At 38.0% G+C, this 23,539-nt stretch overlaps 1 protein-coding gene across 1 annotated transcript in view; it reads right to left on the bottom strand.

Annotated features, from left to right (window-relative positions):
* Nucleotides 1-14,699, bottom strand: part of LOC139734163 (uncharacterized) — a 49,593-nt gene extending 34,894 nt beyond the window's left edge. Inside the window, exons 1-5 of the mRNA XM_071644968.1 lie at nucleotides 14,063-14,699; nucleotides 8,516-8,566; nucleotides 5,109-5,203; nucleotides 2,764-3,127; nucleotides 357-497 (exon numbers count right to left, since the gene is read on the bottom strand). Coding sequence (XP_071501069.1) covers nucleotides 357-497; nucleotides 2,764-3,127; nucleotides 5,109-5,203; nucleotides 8,516-8,566; nucleotides 14,063-14,699 — 1,288 coding nt within the window. The remainder of the gene's footprint in view (nucleotides 1-356; nucleotides 498-2,763; nucleotides 3,128-5,108; nucleotides 5,204-8,515; nucleotides 8,567-14,062) is intronic.
* Nucleotides 14,700-23,539: the final 8,840 nt, after the last annotated feature.

Raw genomic sequence — 23,539 nt, 5'->3', positions numbered from 1 at the left:
ACTTGGACTTTTAACAATACAATGCATGGGTTGAGCTACAACAATCACATAACACACACAGATACATGTCATAGGCAAAGTTATAATCTGGAAGGTAGCTGGATGGCCCAAGAGACCATCTCCTCCAAGGCCAGATTATTACTCAGAAATGTCATATGTATCTCATCAGTAAAAAATTGAACAAAGAAAATTTAAATTTTTTACCTATGAATTACATACATTTCTGGTCAGTTTTCCTTTGCTTGCATTTATTACATTTCTCATAATGTACAGATAGACCTTATCATGTATTAGAAGTAGCAACAGAGGCATTGTATGGGGATGCAGGCAGAGAAGTATTCCACTTCCCAACTCACCAAGAAACACTTGAGCAAGATGCCCCAGGTGGATGGAATCCAACCAGTGGATGATGTCGCGCTCATTCCACTGGGCTACTTTCTTCTTGCTAAAAGGAAGATTATCCTGCGGGACGACAACTGGCTTGGAAGATGTGTCCACTGAATAAAGAACACAACAGCACATGGTCATTACAATTGACAGAGCAATTACATGCAGATTCAATCAAGAGACTTTAGTCATGAATGTTGTTCCAGAGCACATAATCCAATGATCTTGACAATAAGTAGTTAGTCATCATGGAAGGGTACATGAAACCATATTACGCTATGTATAAAAGGTGCAACAAATTTGACTGCATACTAGATGTAAGAATTTATTTTCCTCAGAACAAAGGTACTGTACAACCAAACTGCTCACATGTCTATACATGTGTTTTCAAGCATGTATTCTTTCATGTTTGCGAAATCTATATACACAAACTGATACATGAAAAGGCATTTACTCTTTTTTTTTAATTAATGTTTGGAACTTTTGGGATTCATTTTCACTTCTCCTGTTTCTCTTGCACTGATAACTGCTCTTTGATGTCATGAAATTCCCTCTTTTCTTTATCATCTCTATCATTCAACACTGGCAGTCAATGTGACTAATTAATTACCAGGGGTGTTTCATAAAGGATTTAAATTGATCTTTAAAGTTAAGATCAACCTAAGACAATGGTATGCTGTGTGTGTCTTTGATGAAATTCTTACTCCTTTCTGAAAATGACAAGTTTGGAGACTTTATCATTCAGCCATGATAATACAAACTGAAGTAAATGACAAAGTAATTTTTCTAGAAATCTAGATGACAATTCGTAATGGATTATAAAATCATTACATCAAAAACTGAACAGGAAGCTAATGGCATTGGCATTCCTCAGTTGATCTGAACTTTAAAATCATCCTAAATCCTCTGTGAAACATCTCACTGACCGTGCACCACAAGTAAATGATACAAGATGAAACCAGTGAAACAGAAACAACTCATCGATGAGTTCTTGCACAACCATGATTCTACTGATAAGACAGTAGTTACTGTCATTCAACATTAATTATTGAGTTAGCAAACATAGCATTCCATGTGTAGCTCAAAATAGTCGCATAAACCTGACTTCATTGACATGCTAAGTCCTTCGTTTGCTTTGGTAATGAAATGTCAGTGAGTTTACATATTTGTGACAATAAACTTTTGACATCATGACTGTATCCAATTTATCCAATTTGTGTGGTATTACATGTTCTATCAATCAGACTTCATTCAGCACAGAGGAAGTTGATTATTTCACATAAACTGTAAAAAAAAAAAATCATTATTTTGTTCTATCTTTGATCAAGTGACACAGAACATTAATTTTCTGGACAGGAAATGTTGTAATTATGCCTCTTTTGAATGGAAGTGCAATTAAAGAACTCAAATGTTATACATATGGGTAATTCCATGAAGTTGGGGCAGTGTCCATGTAGCATCGTGATTATATTTGAAAAATACATTTCAGCATAACTCAATATTAGTGATGCTATACATTTATTGTTTGTAGGCTTTACATTTGCATTGAGGCCACACATTTTCCTGGAAATTTTGTGCCATTCAGACTCAATTATGATGAAGTTATTAAACAATATGTAACGGTGTCCTGTAGCATCGGGACGTGTCCATGTAGCATCGTGATATTTTAAAATTTGGTCCTAAGAGACAAATTATGGCAATTAGCTTGACCAAAATTTGATGCAATATGCATATTTACTAGATTAGTCAGATAGCAAAATATCTCAAATTTCCTGTACACAGTTTTAATTTTAAAAGAAAATTACAAAATGTATCACGATGCTACGCGGTGTCCTTTTTTGTTACATTTGGTGGACACCGCGTAGCATAGTGACAAATTGTGTAATTTTCTTGTAAAAGTAAAACTGTGGATATGAAAGTTAAGATATTTAGCTATCTGACTAATCTAGTAATTATGCATATTATATCAAATTTTGGTCAAGCTAATTGCATTAATTTGTCTTTTAGGACCAGAGTTGAACTATCACGATGCTACATGGACACATCACGATGCTACAGGACACCGCTACATTTTTTTAAGATAACTTCATCAAAATTGAGTCTGAATGGCACAAAATTTCCAGGAAAATGTATGGTCTCAATACAAATGTAAAGCCTATAAACAATAAATGTATAGCATAATTAGTATTGAGTTATGCTAAAATGTAACACTTTGTGCCCCAACTTCATGGAATTACCCATATTTTAAACTGTCATCAAACTTATTAACACTTATTCTATGCCAAACAAAATATACAACATGTTACTTTGATTTCACTGACGTCACTCTGAACATTTTTTGTCTTTTGAAGTTAATTCTTCTGCTTGAACACCAACCTGGTGGTGATTTGAACTTGCGGCCATTTCTCCGCTCCGGTGGCAGAGGGACACCTAGACCATCCGCACCGGACCCCGATCCCGACCGCGATTCAGATGACACCACGGATGCTCCGCTGAGGACGGACATCAGATCACTGTCCTTTCTACCCCTCTGGGCCTCCACCCTATCATCCTTCTTTTGATTCTTCTCTCTCTCCTCCATCGGCTTTGTAGAGGGGGATGCACCTGCTGCCGAGGGGGGTGGGTGCTGTTTGGGCGTCGGTGACAGAGTGGGCGACTTGGGAGAATCGGGAAAGAGGTCATCATCTGAAGTGTCACCAAAATGGACGGAGCTGGAATTGTCCCCTTCAGAATCAACAGCCTGGTAAAATAAAGAGAGTAGAAAAGATTACCAGCAACAAAATTTCATTGCTCAATAAGAGCAATATTATTTGTAGGATTGGTAGTGCAAACTGAGACACACAACAACACAAATATTGCGTTTGATATTACTTGGGAGTAAGATGTGTATTTCTTTTGAACATATGATAATATCTCTAGAAGTCAAAATGATGATTGCAATAATTTGTACTTCAAAAAAATAAGACATGAAGGCTGATATCTAAATGTCTTTAACCCGTTGAGGACGAGTCCCGAGTATACTTGAGCATGTGTCTATGGGAAATGCATGTTGTAGCAAAATCAGTCCGTCCTCAATGTGTTAAATAGCTTTGCCTGTTTCTGTACACTGCAAATTAAATAATTTCTCCTGCGCTCAACTCTGCCAGGGCAGTTCTAAACTGTAATGAGTCGTTCACAGGGATCAGGTTGATTTTAAGCCATTAACCTCTATATTCTTCTGAACTACTGCGCAACTTTCCCAATGAAACCAACTAGGCAGGTGTGTAAAGAACACACTCTGTGTGTATTTGGGACAGACCACTTCACTGGGTTATACACCATGCTCTTGCAATGAATAGATCTTTTATGTGTGTAGGGTGTGACCCTCTCAAAAACGGTCCCTCCATTTTATGTCATATTGTATCACATCAGAGTGCTTTACCTCTTGGAAGAGGGATTGCTTGAAAACACACAACATTGCTTAGCAAGACTCACTAGGCCTCAAACCAAAGCCATCTGATTGTAAGGCAGATGCATGACTGATTGAACTACCTCTCCGGCCTATCATGTTACTGAACAAGTCAGTCACACCTGTCTCACTGTATATTGTGCTTCTAGAATATTTGATTGACAGCTTACATCTCATCCTCTCAAACTTTAAAGGGGTCACTCACTGAATGCAGAAATTCTTGTAGAACATGTCAGTGCAATTTGAGGAAAATTGGGCAATCTGTTCAAAAATTACAATGCTTTTAATAATAATCTTGGTTGAATCCCTGTTATTTTATAATCGGATGGGCACGCTGCAACATTTTGTGATGTCACGATAGTAAAACAACAAAAGAAATACATGATAGAATCCCAAAAAATTCATCACAAATGTAAAGTTAACAATCCCTTCACTTTTTACTGACACAAATCAAGGCTAACATTCTCTCTGCCTTGTGGGAGGTAGTTAAAGTCCAGTGCTCTTTCATTATGCTAGAAAAGTAAAAATGTGTGGAATTCTCTTTCTATTTCTCATAGGAAAGTATTGTGTAACCATGACATCATAAACTATTGTACCCTTGCCATCAAACAACAACAAACAAATGGATTTCACCAACATTGGAAAACTCTTGAACTTCAAGGATGTGTTCTGAATTTGGTGATACAATTTATATCATTATACACCAAAACCATGCCAGGGAGAATCAGCAACAGGTACACATAGTCATGACTGATATTAGATACTTACATGCACCTGGTGGAGACAGTTAAATCCAAAAGATTTAACTCTCTAGACAGAGAAGAGTTTTACATTGACTGGGTGGCAAGCCAGTAGCTAGGGGGCGGACTGACTATTGGACATTAATCCCAATGTTGCAAGTGTTTGTGTAGGAATATGATCCTGTGGGAGGGGACAACAAACCACTTCCCAGGTGACAAGACCATGAGTCAATGAGATACGGACAGGTGGGCTGGTCAATGACCTCTGGGCATCTGTTTACGTAAACACGCTCAGTGTAAAAAGATGATATTGTGCTGTCTTGAGTCATCACATTAGCATTCCCTTTGTCATTAATATAAAGAATTTGCTCTTTTTCCTTTAATGAAAAAATAGTATTCTTGTCTCAAAATGAAGAATAGATTCATGGAAAAAAAAAACCTGAATAAAAAACAAACAAACAGAGGCATTCTAAACTGTATTTTCTTTGATAAGAATGGAAGTTAGCTACTGAAGTCTCAGTTGCATACAGTACCTGTTGATTAGGAGAGGTTGGTTTCTGTTCTTTGATGTTGGCAATTTCCTTCAAGAGTCTTTGTCGAAGACTAGCTTCTTCAACTTCTAAGTCAACTGTGAAGCAGAAGAGCGACAGAAAGAAGAGGTTTTTTTTTTTCAATATTCATTGTACGGAAATTCTAAGAAAGCATTACATACCTAACTAGGATAGCGCACTCTCTTCAATCAATACATTCAATCAATACAAAATCATATTTTATATCAAAAGTATTTTTTCCAAGTTACTATGACACAGGAAACTGATGAAAATAAAAAGGAAAGTATAAACGAATTGCCACAAATGACAATTTTTCACCTTGTTCTGCATCACGAAAATCATGACATATCATTTACCAGTACTTCCAGGAGACCCTGCATGTGTAACACTTTTGAACTCAAACTTCAATCAAAACATCATTTGCATCTGAAGTTCATGCTACATGTATAAATGTGAACCTGCATAACAAAATGCACATGTAGCCCAAGTCGCAAAGGTCAATTTTTCGGAAGGCCTAAAAACACATGATATGGATTAACGCTGTAGATCTTTTTTTTTTTCCTGCAATTTTGTCAAGAAGGAGTCCTTCCATTTAGACAAGGAATTTGAAAGAATACAGTAAATTAAGGGAGGGGTATTTATTTTCCATCAATGAAGCACATACAAGAGGACAGAAAAATGTACAGAAAAACCATACAAAATCTTTTACTTATCAGCAGCACTAATATTTGCTTGAAATAAGCATGAATATGATGAGCTTAAAGTTCACATAAGAAGCCGATCGCCAAAAACTGGACTGTTTGTGTTTTTGAAAGGCTTATTAACCATACTTTCCTATCTCACATCTTTCAAACCCCTAAAAAGGTTGGTTTTTGAGGAATATGCGTTCAAATTTCGTCAAAATATCGAAGCCTTATTCCCCGTTGAGTCAAGACCCCTAGATTATGATGTCACGTAAGGGTATTCCCTCTTATGTCCACGCAAATGCAGTGCTGTCAAAGCTTTAAAATTGCGTCATATCGCTCTCTTATGATGGATTTTATGTTCTAATTTGTTTAAGAATTATTAGAAAAAAATGTTCTAGTGAACGATTTTTTGATACATCACATAATATTCAGAAAATTTAGAATTTTGAGAGGACTTTTTTAGTTTTATTTTGGTTGGAAAAATAACGTCCCGCGTAAAAGATTAATCCGCGAGTGATGCGACTCTGTACGTGCCAGCGCGCGGTACGGTGCGGACGCCAGATGCTGCCAGCAAAGAGCTACCTCTGTGTGTGTGTGTCACTACGTGTGTGTGTGTATGTGTTGTGTATGATGTGCATATCGAGGCAGGAAACTGGGCTGGTGTCGCTTGCGATAGCTCCTATAGGCCTACAACACGCATCACAGCATAGCACGCACCCTGTACTGTACATATCGGATACAGTCACGCTCACAAATCACGTACGTCTTGCAAAACAACCAGACTAAATTTCTGTCTACTATTATTAGTTTACTTGTGGATTGGTTATGATCTTATCGTTGTTCATTTATATGGCATTTATATTTCGAAAGTGCACTCGCGATGCTCGAGTCACTGGCACTATAAAGCCGAGAAGTCGGTTGTGAATACAATCATGTCCGCTTAGCCAAAGTGCGAACGTAACCATGCTCGCCATGCCGGCTGCCCTGGCTTGCAATCGCGATGCTCTCTCGTCCGCTCGGCTCCCCGAATTTTACCGGCGGGGCTGCCTAGCTGCTGCTAGCTAGCTGCGCCTGCATACATACGCGGGGTTCGTACGTGTTGTAGGGCGCTCAATACGGTACATGTGAATCGAATGTAAACTGAATACCGAGCACGTACGTACGCACGCAGCGCACACAGGGTATGACAACACATAGGGGGAGTGGCTTCTGCGCTTGTTACGCGTATTTTCTAACCGCTGTACGCTCATTATCTGATCGCTGGAGATCCACACGCGAATGCAGCTTTTCGGCGTTGTTTGCAAACATGATTTGGGTCACATTTTCATGCGTGCTCGTAAAAAAATGGGGTGATATTGCTGTGATTTCAAAGTTAAATTTCTCAAGATAGAAACATCATTTCGCCATGAAATTTGAAATATGTCTTAATGAATATGTCTAAAATCGAGACGAGGAGCATCCCCGTCGTTTGCCATTCCATCTCCATCGAAAGGCAGCGGCTCATAGGGTTGCGGCACCCGTGGCCCTGCCGCTGCTTCCCCGGCTGGATTGACGTCGACAGCACCTTGCTCTCCCACTTCTCCATCGTCCTCTCCCCAGCTTACATCTTCCCAACTTCCATCGTCCTCGTCTATATTCTCGTCCCCTTCTCTGCTTTTGTCGCTTCATTCCTCTTCACTAACGTACTCCTCAAAGTCCATAAAAAGATCACTCTGATAACTCACTGTTCTCGGCCATTTTCGGAAGGAGTGAAAGCTCAAAATTGATCGACGCGAAATTTCGAAACGAACCGCTATGAAAAAGTTACGATGATACAAATGTGAACCGCACGTACGTACGTACAATGCATACGATACGAGCTGCGAGGTGATACGTCATACCGACCGACGGCCGACCGGATCTACTTTCGCACCAAAACTATGAGGAGAAAATTGTGATAATTGTGTGAAATTTGGGCTTGTTGCAGATCATAGTAATACAAAATAATTGTTTGAGAAGAAGCAGTTCATGATAATACTATTAAGTGTAGACAAACAGTAAAGAGTTGGTGTCAAAAGTATAAATAGCAGAGATTTCAGACTTTGAAAAAAAATTGACAGAAATTCTTTCCCGATGCCAAATGCTTTTCTACAGAGCATCCGGGGCCCGTGGCTCTAACTACCCTGGCGTGACGTCACAACTTTTGGAGTCCCGTACTGTGGCTGGTTTTCGAGGGGGAGGGAGGGGGATGTTTGGGACTTGCAAATAGCGGATATCTAGATGCTTGCGGGGATTTGAGCCAAACTTTTTGCATAATTGGTCAATTACCAACATATATTTCATCTACAAACGAATTTTACGAACATTTATTCCCTTCATATAGGATCTTTAAGGAGTATGCAAAGTTGCAAAACAATCTAGGTATCCCTTCATGGATGTCTTTAAAGAAACAACAACAACAACAAAACCCTGACTAATAATGAAATAATCTCATCTTCTGAATTGTGATGCAAGGTTGCATTGACATGGGAACATATCTTATCACGACTGTGCCAAGAATGAAACAACATTAATGTAGGAAGCATTTCTCCTAGAGAAATTTCTATAATTTCTCTTCCTACATTGTAATCCTTTCAAACTCAACCTCTTTCACAGTAGGCCTATAACTTCTTCTTTCATAAGGAACCATAAGACTATAACTAGTATTAATGAAGATGTCCTTACTCAGATCATCCTCTGTGAGTTGAGACAGATAATCTCCATCGATGTCACAACCTGCAACACAAAGAGACAGACAGAAAGTGTTCTTAGTACAATGAGAGTGGAAACTTTTGCAAGATTATTATTTTTTTCTTGCGCTGGGCCAATCTGATAGACTTCACTTGTTTATATTTTTGTGGATTAATTTTTGTTTTGATATATGAGAACATACAAATTGTTATTATTTTTGCAATGAGTGCACATGTAGTTCAATGCCTGGCAGCATGAAATTAATTTGAATATGGTTAATTCAATACATACTTTGTGCTTTCTAAACCCTCTACGATTTAAGCATTACTGCAAGTACGGCAAAACCACATGTTTTTACATGTACCCAATAATTTACCTCTTGTTGGTATGTAACTGAAATGATTAATTAACAAATCAGCATGAAAAATGTTTTAAAATGTAGTCTTTCTGATAAACAGTTGCACATTCTCTTTCAGTCAACTTCAAGGGGACATTACTCATTACCACTCATGTGGAGCAGTTATTTTTCAAGCTGTGCTCTCCTAGGGAAGAATGAATTATGAGCAGTTTTTGACTTCCGTGAAAGCTAATGTATCCTGCATGACTTCTGAAAATCATTCACCTACGAGTGCAAATCTCACACAATCTAATGGTCTAGAAATAATACAATGCACATTCAGTTATATGATCAGACATGATATATGTATAAAAAGCACCTGAAATAATCCATGTTCTCCAAACTAAAAACTACTAGACTACATGTACATTGCTACTGAAATTTCTGAAATTTCCATCGTGCCTTGTAACTTTTATACATCTTTATCCACTCTACATCCTGCCAACATCCAAGTCTGGGTCTGTTGTCGTCTGAGCTAACGGCAGCCCGCTGCATGGATCACTGCGAGGATTACAGCCCAAACTTACTCACGTATTCACTCTAATCCCTCTCTTAGCCATCAGTGGCTAAACCAGACGGCTTACTCACTTCTAGGTGAACTTCCATCACACGCGCTCTGCTGATCGAGCATTTTAAAAGGCAGAATCATCTTTTATTCAAAGCTTAAAAAAGTAAGTTCACTGCACAATGCAACATCATCTGCATTTTTGTGTAATGGTATCTACATCTGCATGAAGTACAATATCACATGTAATCACCAAAACTTGTTCTTCAAAGTTCTTCCTTAGCTGTGATTCTGCTGCCTAAATTTTAAAAAAAAAAATCTTCTTTATTTTTTTCTTTTCTTTTTTTACTTTGCATTAAGATGCAGTTGTAAAAAGGAAAAGAAATCTTTGATTGATAAATTTATACCAGGGTGAGGAAAAAAAAAGATTTTACATTGTTAAGACACAGAGAGAGAACAAATAAATCCTTCACTACATACATGTTGTAGATCAAAAGAAAAAAAAATCAAATCCCCATTTGAAGCAATAAGTGTTCAGACACCAATTCTAGACCAGCACATAGTGTTTGTATTATACAAAGTGTCTCATGTACAAGAAGAAGAATCTGAAAATTACCTATAACACAACTCATACATATGTCATCAAAACATTTAAAAACATGTTTCACAAAATGTAGATGTATAATCTGAAATGGAAAGCAGAAAATAGCACCATCCTCACACTGCAGCTTTAAGGATTAAGAGTACCTACATGGCTTCCTTGCCGATGTTTGGACCAGTATTCCAGGAGCCACTGAAAGATGAGATTATCTCTGGGACACCAAGCTTATTCCATTCAAGGACACATTGGGCTAATCCCTCCACCCTTTGGCCAGCTCAAGATTTTTTTTTCCCCTTTAAGTCTCGACTTTTTCCCTTCCCTAACAAGGGATGCATTCTGTACATTATTCATGTGGGTAGCATATGACCAAGCACATTACCTGTATGTGAATATAAGTGGGATGAGACAGTTGATGACATCGTCAACTCATCTAGTTCGACTTTGTGGTTATTGTACTAATTACCACCACTACGTGAAAACATGCAGAACTTTGGAAATCCTGTAACTTCCTTTATTTAGCATCCGATTCTAATGAAACATTCACCATCTTGTCAGTTTGGGTTCATTTCATTCTACATAAAAAATGCACTGTTTGTACATTATTCAATGTCACCTTGAATGTGATGGTGCTTTAAAGGTAGGGGATACCTTTTACAGACCTCCCAAAATGCAGCAAAACATTAAATATGAACCTCAGGGGACTTGTTTAGGCCACTGCTGAGAAATTTGAAAGTCAACAGTTATCTACAATTTGAATAAAATTCAACAAAACTCAACTACTCAGTAGTTCTGTGTGTCAGCCACACTTAAGCCTTTTTGTTGCAGTCTTCTGTATTTTTTATCTATAAACACAAATCTAAAAGTATGAGAGCTGATGTAATAACATATAGAGTGTGTGGCAAGAATGTATAATGCTTGTAAGTTTTGATGAACTTTCTTCACAAAATATACATGATGGACACACATGCAGTGCATGGGTCTGCAAAGGTAGCCTAGTAATGTACTGGAATTTACGGTGAGCCCCGAAAAAAATTCAATTCAAAATCTAACGGTAAATAAAAATGTACTTAATGTTACCTTCCATTTCAATACTTTATGGGAGTTTCTGAAATGATACTCTCTTCAACATACCACTATCTATACAACTCTTCATTTAAGGCATGCAAATGGGATTCCCTACATGATGTACAGTACAAGATGTACAGGAAGATACTTTAAAAATCCGTCACAGTGTGGGATGCCCAAACCATAATAGCCTTGATGTACTTCAGTCATTTGGGGGGGGGGGGGGGGGGGGGTAAGGTCATCTTGACATGTTCACAATGTTTAAACTAAATTTATAGATAAGGTATTAAAAAGAAAAAGGGGAGTATTATGAGCCAGAGGTCAGGATTTAAGAGCAGATGACTAGCTTTGAGTGGAGTACCAAAAGTGTGATGTCATGGCCATTCATCACCATGGAAACTGGTTTAAAACACACCTGCCCTCGTCTACGAGGAATTACAGCAATTGCTTCTTTCAAAACCATGCTCTGACTTGATTTCAACCCAAGCTATTTATTTCAGAAGGCAAAAGACTGTGACATCATCACTTCGGCACTCTGTAATGATTTTGCTGACAATCTTCAACTATATTCACAGAACGAGTAATTTTTGCGAGCATTTTAATTTCGCGAATTTCGCGAGCACCAAGATTCACGAAATTAAAGTGCACATATGAAAGTTCTTGTCTACACTATATGCATTGAATGCCAGTGGCAGTTCGCGAAAATTTCATGCCGCAAAAAAGGCCGTCAGCTCCAATTCACGAAAAATTCATGCTGCGAATATATCATGTTTTACAGTAGTCGGGGGGTCTTTTCGAAGCAATACCATGTACCCGGTACACAAAATGCATTATACAATTATGCAAAGCAAGTGTATACACATGTACATGTGCTCATGCCTAGCATTGTGTACCATGCCATTCATTATTCAAACTTTACTTCACTTTTAATACAATACGTAGAGGAAAATTTATACAAACAAAAAGTATACGTTTCACTGGAGTTGGATATTAAACAAGATTTCAAGTTTAATAATTTCTTTTAAATTCTACATGTTTTTCTGATGCAAGATATTTATTGTAATCACTATACAATTGTACGTCTTGAATGAAAGTGATACTATGCAATGTGTGCACGTGATCAGGTAACCATCGAAATGGATCCCAGTATTATTTAATAGTATTAGTAAAAATGTATAGCTAACATCAGTATCAGCGCTTATGAAGCAGAACTTACCATGTAAGTAACGCGCGGAGCAAAAGTGCCAAATTGTTATAGAGATGATATGATTAGATAAATTTTTTATCAAAATGTGTATACTTTTAGGGGATATCACAGGTAAATCATGGTTGTTTTTTGTGTATTCTAGCTGTACACAAATTTGATTTCCAGGGTACTGGTACACTTTAACATTAGTCTGAAAGACAATAACTATCAGAAATATCAAGGAAGTATGGTGGTTGGGGAGTGGTGGTGTCTTTAGGGAGTGAACACCACACATGATAATTTGTCATCTAAACTGGCGTCACTGCTGTGTATTGTTGAGGAAGCATGTATTATAAGGTCCCTACACTGATAATTCAGTCTGGAAAAATAACAGACAGAAGTTGTACTTCCCATATTTTTCCCAGTTTCTATTGTCTCATCCTTTTCTTTCTTTTCTGCTCATAGGACAGTTTCAGATGTTTTCTGTTCTGATGATTACTCTCAATGACTGTATGAATGTATACATGAGCACTGTATTATTCTCTGTCAATATCAAAGATCAAATCATTACAACAATACAGATTGAGCATATAATCTTACTCATGGCAGATATTGAGCATTAATGATCTTATTCACAGCGAGTACAAGAAAGAAAAAGCAGAAGAAAAACAAACCTGTGCAACTTCACTCTCCATTAAATGAATTCTCTTCATTCACGGCCAATGAAGCTTTAAATAGTTATTGCCATTTGTTATTAGAATGTTTCTTCAGCTTTGTATGTTCATACACAGATTATCTTCACTTCAAGTAAGATGGGTAACGTATCTAACTACACACATGTACGGAACACTTTGCGACCCAATGTGTGTAGCCCCTATCAGAATGGAAAAATGATTAATTCTCACAATGCATCAGTAATAATGATAACATAAACATTTTATTTGAGTCAGTATTACAGTTGTGGATACTGGACATGGATTGGGTCATAGACGGGAGAGCTTTATTTTTGGTTGATTGTACTTGCTGGAAATAGCTCTATCTTCCTTCTTTTTTTTTCTTTTGAAAACATGCTCTATATTGCCCTTGAAGTAAAGCAGAGATACATAGTATTTCAAAAGTATCCAACTTTGCACAGCTTAATAAATAATATTTCATTCTGTCAAATGAATTGCTAAACTGAACATACAAAACAGACACACACACACACAAAGCTCTTATAGACCTCACACATTTAACAGACCTCCACACTGTATTTGTCAGTAGTGGAGGTACATGTATTTTTTTTTTCAATAATTCAAAGGCAGTCATATAAATTTCAATGCTTGTGGACTTCAGGCACCTACATATTGTAAGCAACACACTTGACCTTGTGTGCTCATGCATGAATCTTATGATACTCCATACAGTGTGTACACTAACCAACACAGAGCACAGACCTACAAGGATATGTACAAGTGTATGCTTGTATTTTTATCATTTATGGCCTGTGCACAGATATCTGCAGGAGGTTATTATATGTTTGTATATTATGCACTGATGATTTCATCTGACAGTATTCCTTTCCCACGGCATCAGCAACAAAAAACACAAATATAATATCATCTATTCCACAACAAACTATGAAATGAAAATAAAACTTTTTTAGTGTACTTAAAACATGATGGGAATGATTGCACTAGAAAGAAAAAATACTGAAATAATCATAATTTTTTTTTTTTCCTTTCAGACATAATCATGACAAAATTATCAGACAAATCTAAACATTTCAAATGATATCAGACACTCACCATCAAAGAGGTCAGCAAAATACTCCAAATCGCTGTCATTCAACCATTTTAGCACCTCCTCCTCCGACCACACCTCAATAGCCTTGCTGGCATAACCGCTCCTATCCTGGCGCCCCGGGGTGCTGTTTGCCGCCTTTCCAGCCAAATCCACATATTCCTCCCCATCACGAAACGAGGTGACTGGGATGGAGGAGGAACGGGAAACTGCCGAGTTCGGTCGGCTGACCTGCTTCAAGACGCCATACCCCGGGGGCGGCGTGTACGTGGCACGGAGGGTTGGATGATTCGGCGTGCTCGACAGGGGTTGAAGGGAGCTGTGATCCGGCGGAATGTGCTCTGTGTATTCCGGTGGGGGCAGCGAGTGCACGTAGGTGGACGTAATGCGTCCGGACTCCATGCTGGGTGAGCGCGAAGCAGGGCCGTTACGGATGAACGACGCCGGAGAGCCCGTGGCGGTGGAGAGTGGGGAGCTGCTGCCAGACGTCTGGCCGTCGACGTAGACGTCTGTCTTGCCATTCTTGTTGGACTTCTTGGCCCTGGGTCCACCCTTCAGAAGGTTGTTGAGGGACGGGAAGCCAGAGGGGGATGAGCCACTCTTATTGTTGGCCTCCTTCTTCTTCTTCTTCCATCCAAACATGATGGAATCCCAAGAGACAAATGACTGCACAGCATGAAGGCCTGGTGTGTCAGTGGCATGTGGACGGGGGAGGGGAGGCTTACCGGCAATGTGTCATCAGGTCGTCGAGGGCGAGCACTGAGCTAGTATAGGCTTCACGAACACCTGAGTGGGAACACAAAGGGACAGTGAGTGTGACTGACTGCGCAGCGTGTCCCAGTAATTATTAGCATCATTGGCTGAATGCCAAGCAATCCAAATCCCTACTATTCAGCCAAGTAGACTATTGAACATTTCCTCAGTGACTATGACATACCAGGACACAAATGACACGATACACAAATTACCTGCATATATAATACGGTTACTTTTCTCGATGGATTTACTACTGCTGTGGAACCAAAGGTGACAAAGTAATAATTAATGACTTTATCTCAGAAAAGAGTTATGATATCAAGTGCAAATTGTGAGTTATATTTTTGAGCACATCATACAGATGAGCACTGTGAACAGTGAAGACATCATGGCGCATCACTGTCAGAAAATTTAGATATTGGGGGATTGGTAAGTAAGAGGTGACATATTTGTATGACGTGTATTTGCATTCATTAAATGGTCTCCACAAATTTGTTTGGGATGTCATCTATACTACAACTCAACAGGTACAACGTATGACTACTGTAAATATATTGTAATATACAACATATCATACAGGCAATTTGTCTAAAACCAGTGAGAAAGGTAGTGGAAATGGCCTCTGTTAAATCCTTAAAATAAAACATTGAGAGGAAATTTATCTTCCTTGTATTTTCAGTCTACAGCAGAGTCTACATGTAAGAAGTCTGAACCCTTTGAAATGTTCGCACTGCAAGTTGTACAGTATGCTCTAAAATGCTGCTTTATGCTGACAACAAAAGTAATAGGCAATGGGGTATCCACCTGGATGCCCTCAGGAGGAATAAAGTCTACAACCTTCAAGGCCATTAACTTGACTCATGGGAGGCAACAGAACTATCATTTTAAAGACAGAATGAGCAAAGTTGGTGCAATGAATAATGAGTGGGTAAAAATCTATAAAAGTACATGGTACCTCTGCAATGCACAACCTGTACTGCAAACCACACATTTTATTTTTGCATGTTTCTTGTTTTTTGATTGTGATTGATTTGTTGTTTGGGTCCTATTGAAGGCAAATTTGGCAAGTAACCTCTGTAGATTACATGTTGTACACAATATTATAAAATTCCTGTAGCTTGGCCACAGCAGGGTGAAGAAATAATAGCTTTAACAGAACAAAAGAATTAGTAAAATATCATGTAAAGAAATGAAAGATTAAAAAGAAAAGAATACAAAGGCAAGGGAGAAAAAAGGGAAAAAAACCTTGACTATCTTTTGGTTTTGAATGGGTGGGTCTCTAAAGACACTTTTGACATTGACCTCTTCCCCCTCCCTACTGTATACACATGATGTTGTGTCACTGTCAGTGCAGCAAGACACAAAGTGAAGGGAGGGAAAACTGGGAAGTTACAATCTCTGAACACAAGTTTTATAAATACACTGTAGGCTTGTGGGCCAGACACTGTACTTTGTGTTCAGGATGACACAAAAACTTACAATTTTTGTATTAAAAAAAAAACATAAAAACATATAATTCAAATGTATTGATGCATATTTGTATCATTGAATGTGTTTATACATTAATTACAATGTGCAGATAAAGAAAGAGAGAGAGAGAGAGAGAGATAAAGATATGATGTGTAGTGTGGGCCCTATACATTATTATAACAGATGATTTTTGAAGGAAGGTGTTTGCACGGTGTAGTACATACGATACACTCGGTTTGTGGTTCACCATGTACTCCTGAGGACGGACAGTCAACTGTCCGAAACGTTGAGTCCCTTCCTAAACTCTTCTAATTTCCTTGGTTCACAGTCCTTTTCAGGACTACACTCACTCAAGAAAGAAAACTCTTACTCAATTTCTCACCTCTCATCTGACCCTTCTTTCTATCTTTCTCCTGTCATTCCAACAGTCCTTCTAAGGACTATGGTGAACCGCAAACCGAGTGTATCTTATTATAACATCAACAACTGAGAAAACAAAACTCTTCAAAAAGGTCCATGTGATCACTGAAAATATTTCTTTGGCTTGGTATTGATAAAGCAAATAAACATCTACTACTGTACCTGCCACAGGTGTGATGTACAATGTACAAATGTAGCTGTTTATTGATGGAGAAAGTGAAAAACAACTAGATCACTATTTATCTGAAATCAATGAATGCGAGTTGATGCCACAGCATTCTGACTTAAGGCTCTAATCAATAATCACTCAGGGCGTCTGGTTACATTAAACAGTACATTTCTTTAGATGGGGAAATATTGATTGTTTTAAGTCTTCAGTGACTACAGGATTAAACTAATGATTCAGAACATCTCAGCATACAAAGGAGCAGTGTTTTACCGACGGCCATGCAATCACTACTCAGCAAGTCCACTACAGACTGACGAAATCTACCATTATGCTAATTAACTTTCGAATACAAAAATGCATGCAGATTGAATACAATGTATGCAATGTCCACAATCTTTGCCAATTGCACATAGTGCATACAGTATCTGGTGCTCAGGTGAGAAATCCCAGAAATCAAGTTAAATGTAGCCACCTCGAAGAAATCTAAACACATAATTCACAATATCTTTGCTAAAGAATGATTAAAAAAACATTTGTCAGTACTTTGACATTTAATACACAATCATACTGTACACCATTTCTCTTTAATACTTTCACTATAATTCTCAGGCATTAAGTTGTTGTTTGGCCACATTGTTTTGTATGCACTCAAAGTTTCTTTTATTTTTTTTTATGCTCCTGGAGACTAATTTGAAGATAAAAATAATGATACATACAGTATGCATATCTACAGTGTATCAATGCTCAAATTGTATGTGCTATCTTCTACAGTGTGTTCACTATTTTGTCAATCTTTGAAATTTAAGTATCAATCGTACTGCAACTGAACAGGTGAACAGCTGTCATAAAGCTTTAAACGAGTCACAAGGATTTGCCACCAAGTAAGAGGCCTGACTGAGTATACCATGAAAACAGTGAATTACAATTTGTACGGAGTGCCAATGTACAATGTAAGATCAAAATCAGTCCTCATAAAATTGAGACAAAATGCTTGTAAAACATTATCACATGCCAGAAAACTTGACTTGCACAAATGAATTCAATAACCTAAATAATTATCTCTGTCACATAAATGAAATTAATGTCAATATATAATATTTATGTATGATTAGTACATCACTAAAGACATTTGTCTGAAAAAAAGAAGAAAAACTACATTGACATAATTTCATATTGTCGCAGCCTTTTTTGCGGCATGAATTTTTTGCGAGTTGCCTCTAACATTCAATGTGTATAGAGTAGACAAGAACTTTCACATGCATTTTAATAATTTTGCAAATCTTGGCATTCACGAAATTCGCGAAATTAAAATGCATGCGAACATTCCTTGTTTTACAGTAATTCGATATTTCATTTCTCCTCTCGATTGCAGCCATCTCATGTTCAAATGTGAGATGTACAGTGTTCTAAACTCGGCTTTCAAAAAAATGAAAATGAAAGTAATATCTACTGGCACAACTAACAGAGTGGGTGTGAAAGATCTCCACATTCTTCTCACATAGCACACGTTTATCCTTGAATGAAATTTAATACTATGCTCCCAACTTGGCGACAAAGTTGTTACTGATCCTGCAATGTACATTGTAGCTTAACATCTTGTTTTTGAATTGTATCATGCTTTATTTAGAAGCCAGGCAGTCTCTTGGCAGCGAATAAATTGCCTTGAAACGGAGCCAAAGATTTTCTTTGGATGAGGCAGCCTTCATTTTCGGATATAATGCCTCAATTCTATGGAATACATCATCTTTAAAGTGTTCAAAACATCAGATCTTGAGACAACGCATGTGATTGCAGTGAAAACTGTAGACTCAATTAATTTTATAGATCAATCTATTTTGGTAAAATTATTTGCGTAATGGTATCAAATATATATCCTATTGTGTTCAGGCTTTATGAAATGAGGTGAATGGTTTGAATGTTGTATACATTGTGTAAGTATCACTCAGAGTACTCTAAAATGCCATGAAAAAAAAAATCTTACAACAAATTAATAAAAAAATGATAATAATTTGATCTGAATAATGATTTACAGTCAACAGATCATACATGTACTTGTACACTCAAATATCACTATCAATTTTTTTTTTCTTGCCCTTCCGGCACATTTTTTTTTTTTTAGTTAGTTGACAGGATTGACATTTATATCAGCACATATGGGGAACAAGACAGAACTTTATGGAATTTTATAGTACATACATGCATATTCATGAAGCACTGAAGCACAGCACCATGCAAATTAGCTAGGGCAATGATATCATGGCCTCACAATTTTCTAATTTGTACATCAAAGACAGCTGTCAATGATGATATATTGACACTATACAGTTGTATGAGCAAGGTGATTGAACTGTTGACCATTAGAACTTGAATGATGCTTAACATTGTATCTCAGAAAATTTTTATGCCAATGGCATAATTTCTTCTTTTTGAGTTCACTTCACTTAACTGAAGTGTAGAAATACAGTTTTGGAAACAAAACTACAGAAACAATTTGTAGGATAAGAGAAAAAAAAGAATTGACATTGTTCTGAACGATTGACATATATGTAGGCGAAGTCCACCATAAAAATAGGTCTGTTGAATAGAAAAAAAATGAAAGGAATAGAGTGAAAGTTTGATCACATTCTACTGAATACTGTAAAACGAGGAATGTTCGCGTGCATTTTAATTTCGCGAATTTCGCGAGCGGCAACATTCGCGAAATTAAAATGCATGCGTAAGTTCTTACCTACACAATATGCATTGGATGCCAGTGGTAAGTCGCGAAAATTTCATGCTGTGAGAAAGGCCGTCGGCTGCAATTCGCGAAATTTTCATGTCGCGAATATATCATGTTTTACAGCAAGAAAGTAATGAAATTTAGAGGGAGGAACCAATCACATACAAATTGACTCCATGGTGTCATGTACATACTGGTAACAAAGTAAGTGCAAAAATTCTCTATTCTTTTTTTATTATTCATTAGGGATAACAGAATGGCACCTGCTTATAAATGGCACACAGCCTAATTTCATCAGCCCAGTGTACATTATACGTAGCTTCGCATTTGAGCTGCATCAAGGGATTATTGCATCAACTCAAGTATTGAGTAACAAATGTTTGCAAGGGTTAACTGTGGAAAAATGTTTACAATGATTGTACATTATCTATGGACAATGCATGCAACAAGTTTTACAATGGTAAACTTACTTGAAGGGAAACACAAACATTTCTTATTCTAATGAAGGGCCTATGTACCCGAGAGCAAATGGGAGTGAACTTGCATACATGTGACATCATAAAATTGCAAATTTATGTTTGCCTGATCTATAAAACTTCACAACATCTTAACTTTCTTAGATTTTTAGATAGGTAATCTATATCCTTAAATTTTCAGCATCCTATTTCCATGATTTTTTTCTATTCACATAATCTGATCGGCATAGGCTTTGGTGTTTGCCTTTCAATACAAGATGTCATTTTTCATGTTTTCGGTATCATGTTGAAAATAACAATCCAATGCCATGAAACAAGAAACTCAGGTCGATACATGTATGCTAAAAACCAAATGAATGCCACTTGTTTAGCTCTGCAGCCTCTATTAAACTAGGCACAGGCAATGAGTTTCCTCCATAAGCTGCTAATGTTTCCAATATTTCTAGCTCATACAGCACACACACACGCAAAAGGGAACTTCTCCAGTGAGGTTTAAAAAAAAAAAAAAAAAGTTTTGAAAAAAAAAAGTTTTGAAGAAATAAAATTAAATTCTTTTTATTCAGAAATTTCTGTGGTAACGTTAGGTTAGATCTCTAGGATTAACTACCATGGCCTAGTACCATGGACTAACGGCTAACATTAGGGAGAAAATAATGGGAAATATTACATGAATGATAACTGTACCAGTCTCTGGTAGAGACGCAGTGTTTTAAACTGGCTGGCCTGTCTTCTGTACTTATAGAAATCTAGGAACCTATGAAGATTTCTACAACCAACATCACAATTAGATTCTAAATATGATTACAAATAACCATGTCAACATGGTCGATGAATTCTTCTTACCAATAGAAATAAATTTAAAGGCAATGGCCAATGCAATGGCAATGCAATCTCATGATTCTTGTTCTGTATTCTCACGAGTGCGAGTATGATGTCAATGTGACAAATGATGATTGTGAAAGAACATGACCCTATTTAGTGACAGTCTTATCATATTTATTGATAACGTAATACATAATCCGGCAATTGTGCACTTTACGGCCCTATATATTATCGGTGCGAGATTTTACCCTTATCGAGCAGTGCATGCAAATTCGAGTACCTATCACTAATCAGGCACCGCGGGTTCGACAGCATGTCTTCCGGCACTCTACTGTGTGCATGTGTGTGAGATTTCGCGTTGGGATGCAGTGTGTGTGTGAATGTGTCAACGTGTGTGTGTGTGCGTGATGAAAGCACTTACGGTACGCCACATGGTTGCTCTATAAACGCCTTTGGCTGCGAGGCGCGGCGTGATCGAGCGCCAGCAGACCCCAGACAAACAGGGTGGTGTGCACTAGCACACAACGGAACGCAACGGTAAACTTCCGTGCTTCAATCATGATTTTGAATGAATGAATTCTGTGTTATATCGTAAGCAGGTGATCACTAATTAACCTATTTCAGAGGACATATGTCCACTCGCGGCCTTGGCGAAATTATTCTGTGAAATTATAATAAAAAAACCCCAAAATCTTATCCCGATTCGTCAGTCTATTATTAGTGTTTATGTATTTTGTCCAGGCTTACAATACCGTTCCCCGAGCCCAACCAGACGCCGTGCGAAGTGTGTATACTAGCTACCAATTTACGGGCAGCCATTACGTGGGCACACACACACACAAGCCTCGCCCGCGTGGTTGGTTCGCACGATCGCACAGTAGTGTTCGATGTGTCCGCTCCGCAGTGAGTTAGGCGGGCTTTTTGTGACCTTATCACTTGTCAAACGGCGTTCCATACAGCAAGAAAAGCTCGCCAGCTGCTCAGTGCGTGGTGGTTCATGGGATATCACCTTGGCATACGGCGAATAAGGTACCGTCCATAGGGCCGTAAAGTGCACAATTGCCCATAATCCTGGTTTACAGTTGTAATTACTTACCTGACTGATAAATTGTCTATTCTTCAATATCTCATTATCTGTAAAAGGGTCAGCATCACATAATTACTGTCTCAAAGTTACCTAACACTATCGCGCACGTTTGGGACTGAGGTGTGACTGATGTGTGCCTGTCGACGCTGGAAAATCGGCACTCCATTCACGCGTACGCGTCTCACTTATTTCCTTGACCTTGTTCATGACAGCAGTTATAGAATTTAGATTGTTCAAATACTGTGTAGATACTTACGTAGCACAAAATATCCACAAGTATCGTCTAGGATCTATAAGTACGATTACTAGAACTCCTTTTCCGCGTTGGTCTTCCCGATCCTCGCCGTTGAATACGTTGAATCGCTCCTCACAATTCAATTCAAATACTGATCAGTGGCTAGGCAGGCTTCGCTTCGCTTCCTACGTTACGGTACGCCACTGCACTCTCGATAGGTTTAGCACTGTAGACATACCGTAGCTGCAGCTACTGGCTGTGCTCACGTTCGTGGTTACATCCGTAAACAACTTGTAAGAATGTGTGATCGATTACGTGTAAACCCATCGATCCTGAGCGAAAAGGGGGAGGGGTCTCGAGTTACAGATAAATTTTTATGGGCTGTGAATTACTAGTAGTTTGGTACATAGGCCTACTGTACTGTAGTAATTAATAACCACGTCTTACTACAGAAACAGAAAGAAGGGGGGGGGGGGCTACAAAACTGGAAAAGAAGTAGAGGAACAACAACTCAAAAATAGACAATTGTAATTCTAGGAAATTCAGAACAATTTTTATGTTAGCCCGATAGCTACAAAATACTAAAGCCCTACTGAACTATGAGTATTGATACAGTACCAAAACTGCAATCCCTGAATGTGGAAATTAGATAGAATTTAAGCATATAGCCTTCATGACTATACACCTGCCAAATATGCAAAACACATGAATAAATGGTAAATAAATCAAATAAAACATAAATCATCCTGTGATCAGCTGGAATTTCATCACACCTCGAATACTGCTGACTGCATATAACATCTCCAAAGTTCAACAAAATCAATACTATGCTGTTGGCAAAAATTGCATTATAAAACAAAAATGCTAATAAGGATAATTGCAAGTGTGTCACATTTTAGTTTTGGTATCTGTTGATGATCACAATAAAAGCTAGGCCTTAATTCCAGCACTTTTCCTTTTCTGCTTTCAGTTGGGTAACAAATGCAATGGCACACATTTACAATTTTGTTTCTTTGTTTAATGGGTCAAAGTGATAGCATAGGCGAAATTTGGCATGCAAGTGAAAATATGCACCTGGTTTGATTCTTTCTAGTTTTCCTTGATATTGTGAAGTTGAAGACAGCAGACCTATCTAAGACAGCACCAAGTTGGATACCTCAAATACCTTCCTCTCATTCTTTTTTTCTTCTTCCTCTCTCTCTCTCTCCCTCTCCCTCTCTAAAACAGAAGACAGTACTGGATGAGCGCAACTGTTCAATTCTCACAAAGACCTCTCACAATCATGCTGTGTAACTCTGGGCGACTAACTTTCAGAAGCTGGACAGAGG

Source organism: Diadema antillarum, unplaced genomic scaffold (assembly GCF_040938485.1).
Source record: "Diadema antillarum isolate AM-2024a unplaced genomic scaffold, OU_Dant_1.0 seq00000512_RagTag, whole genome shotgun sequence".
NCBI lineage: Eukaryota > Metazoa > Echinodermata > Echinoidea > Diadematoida > Diadematidae > Diadema > Diadema antillarum.
Note: the sequence above shows the minus strand (reverse complement) of the source record. Positions and strands in the feature narration are given on the sequence as shown.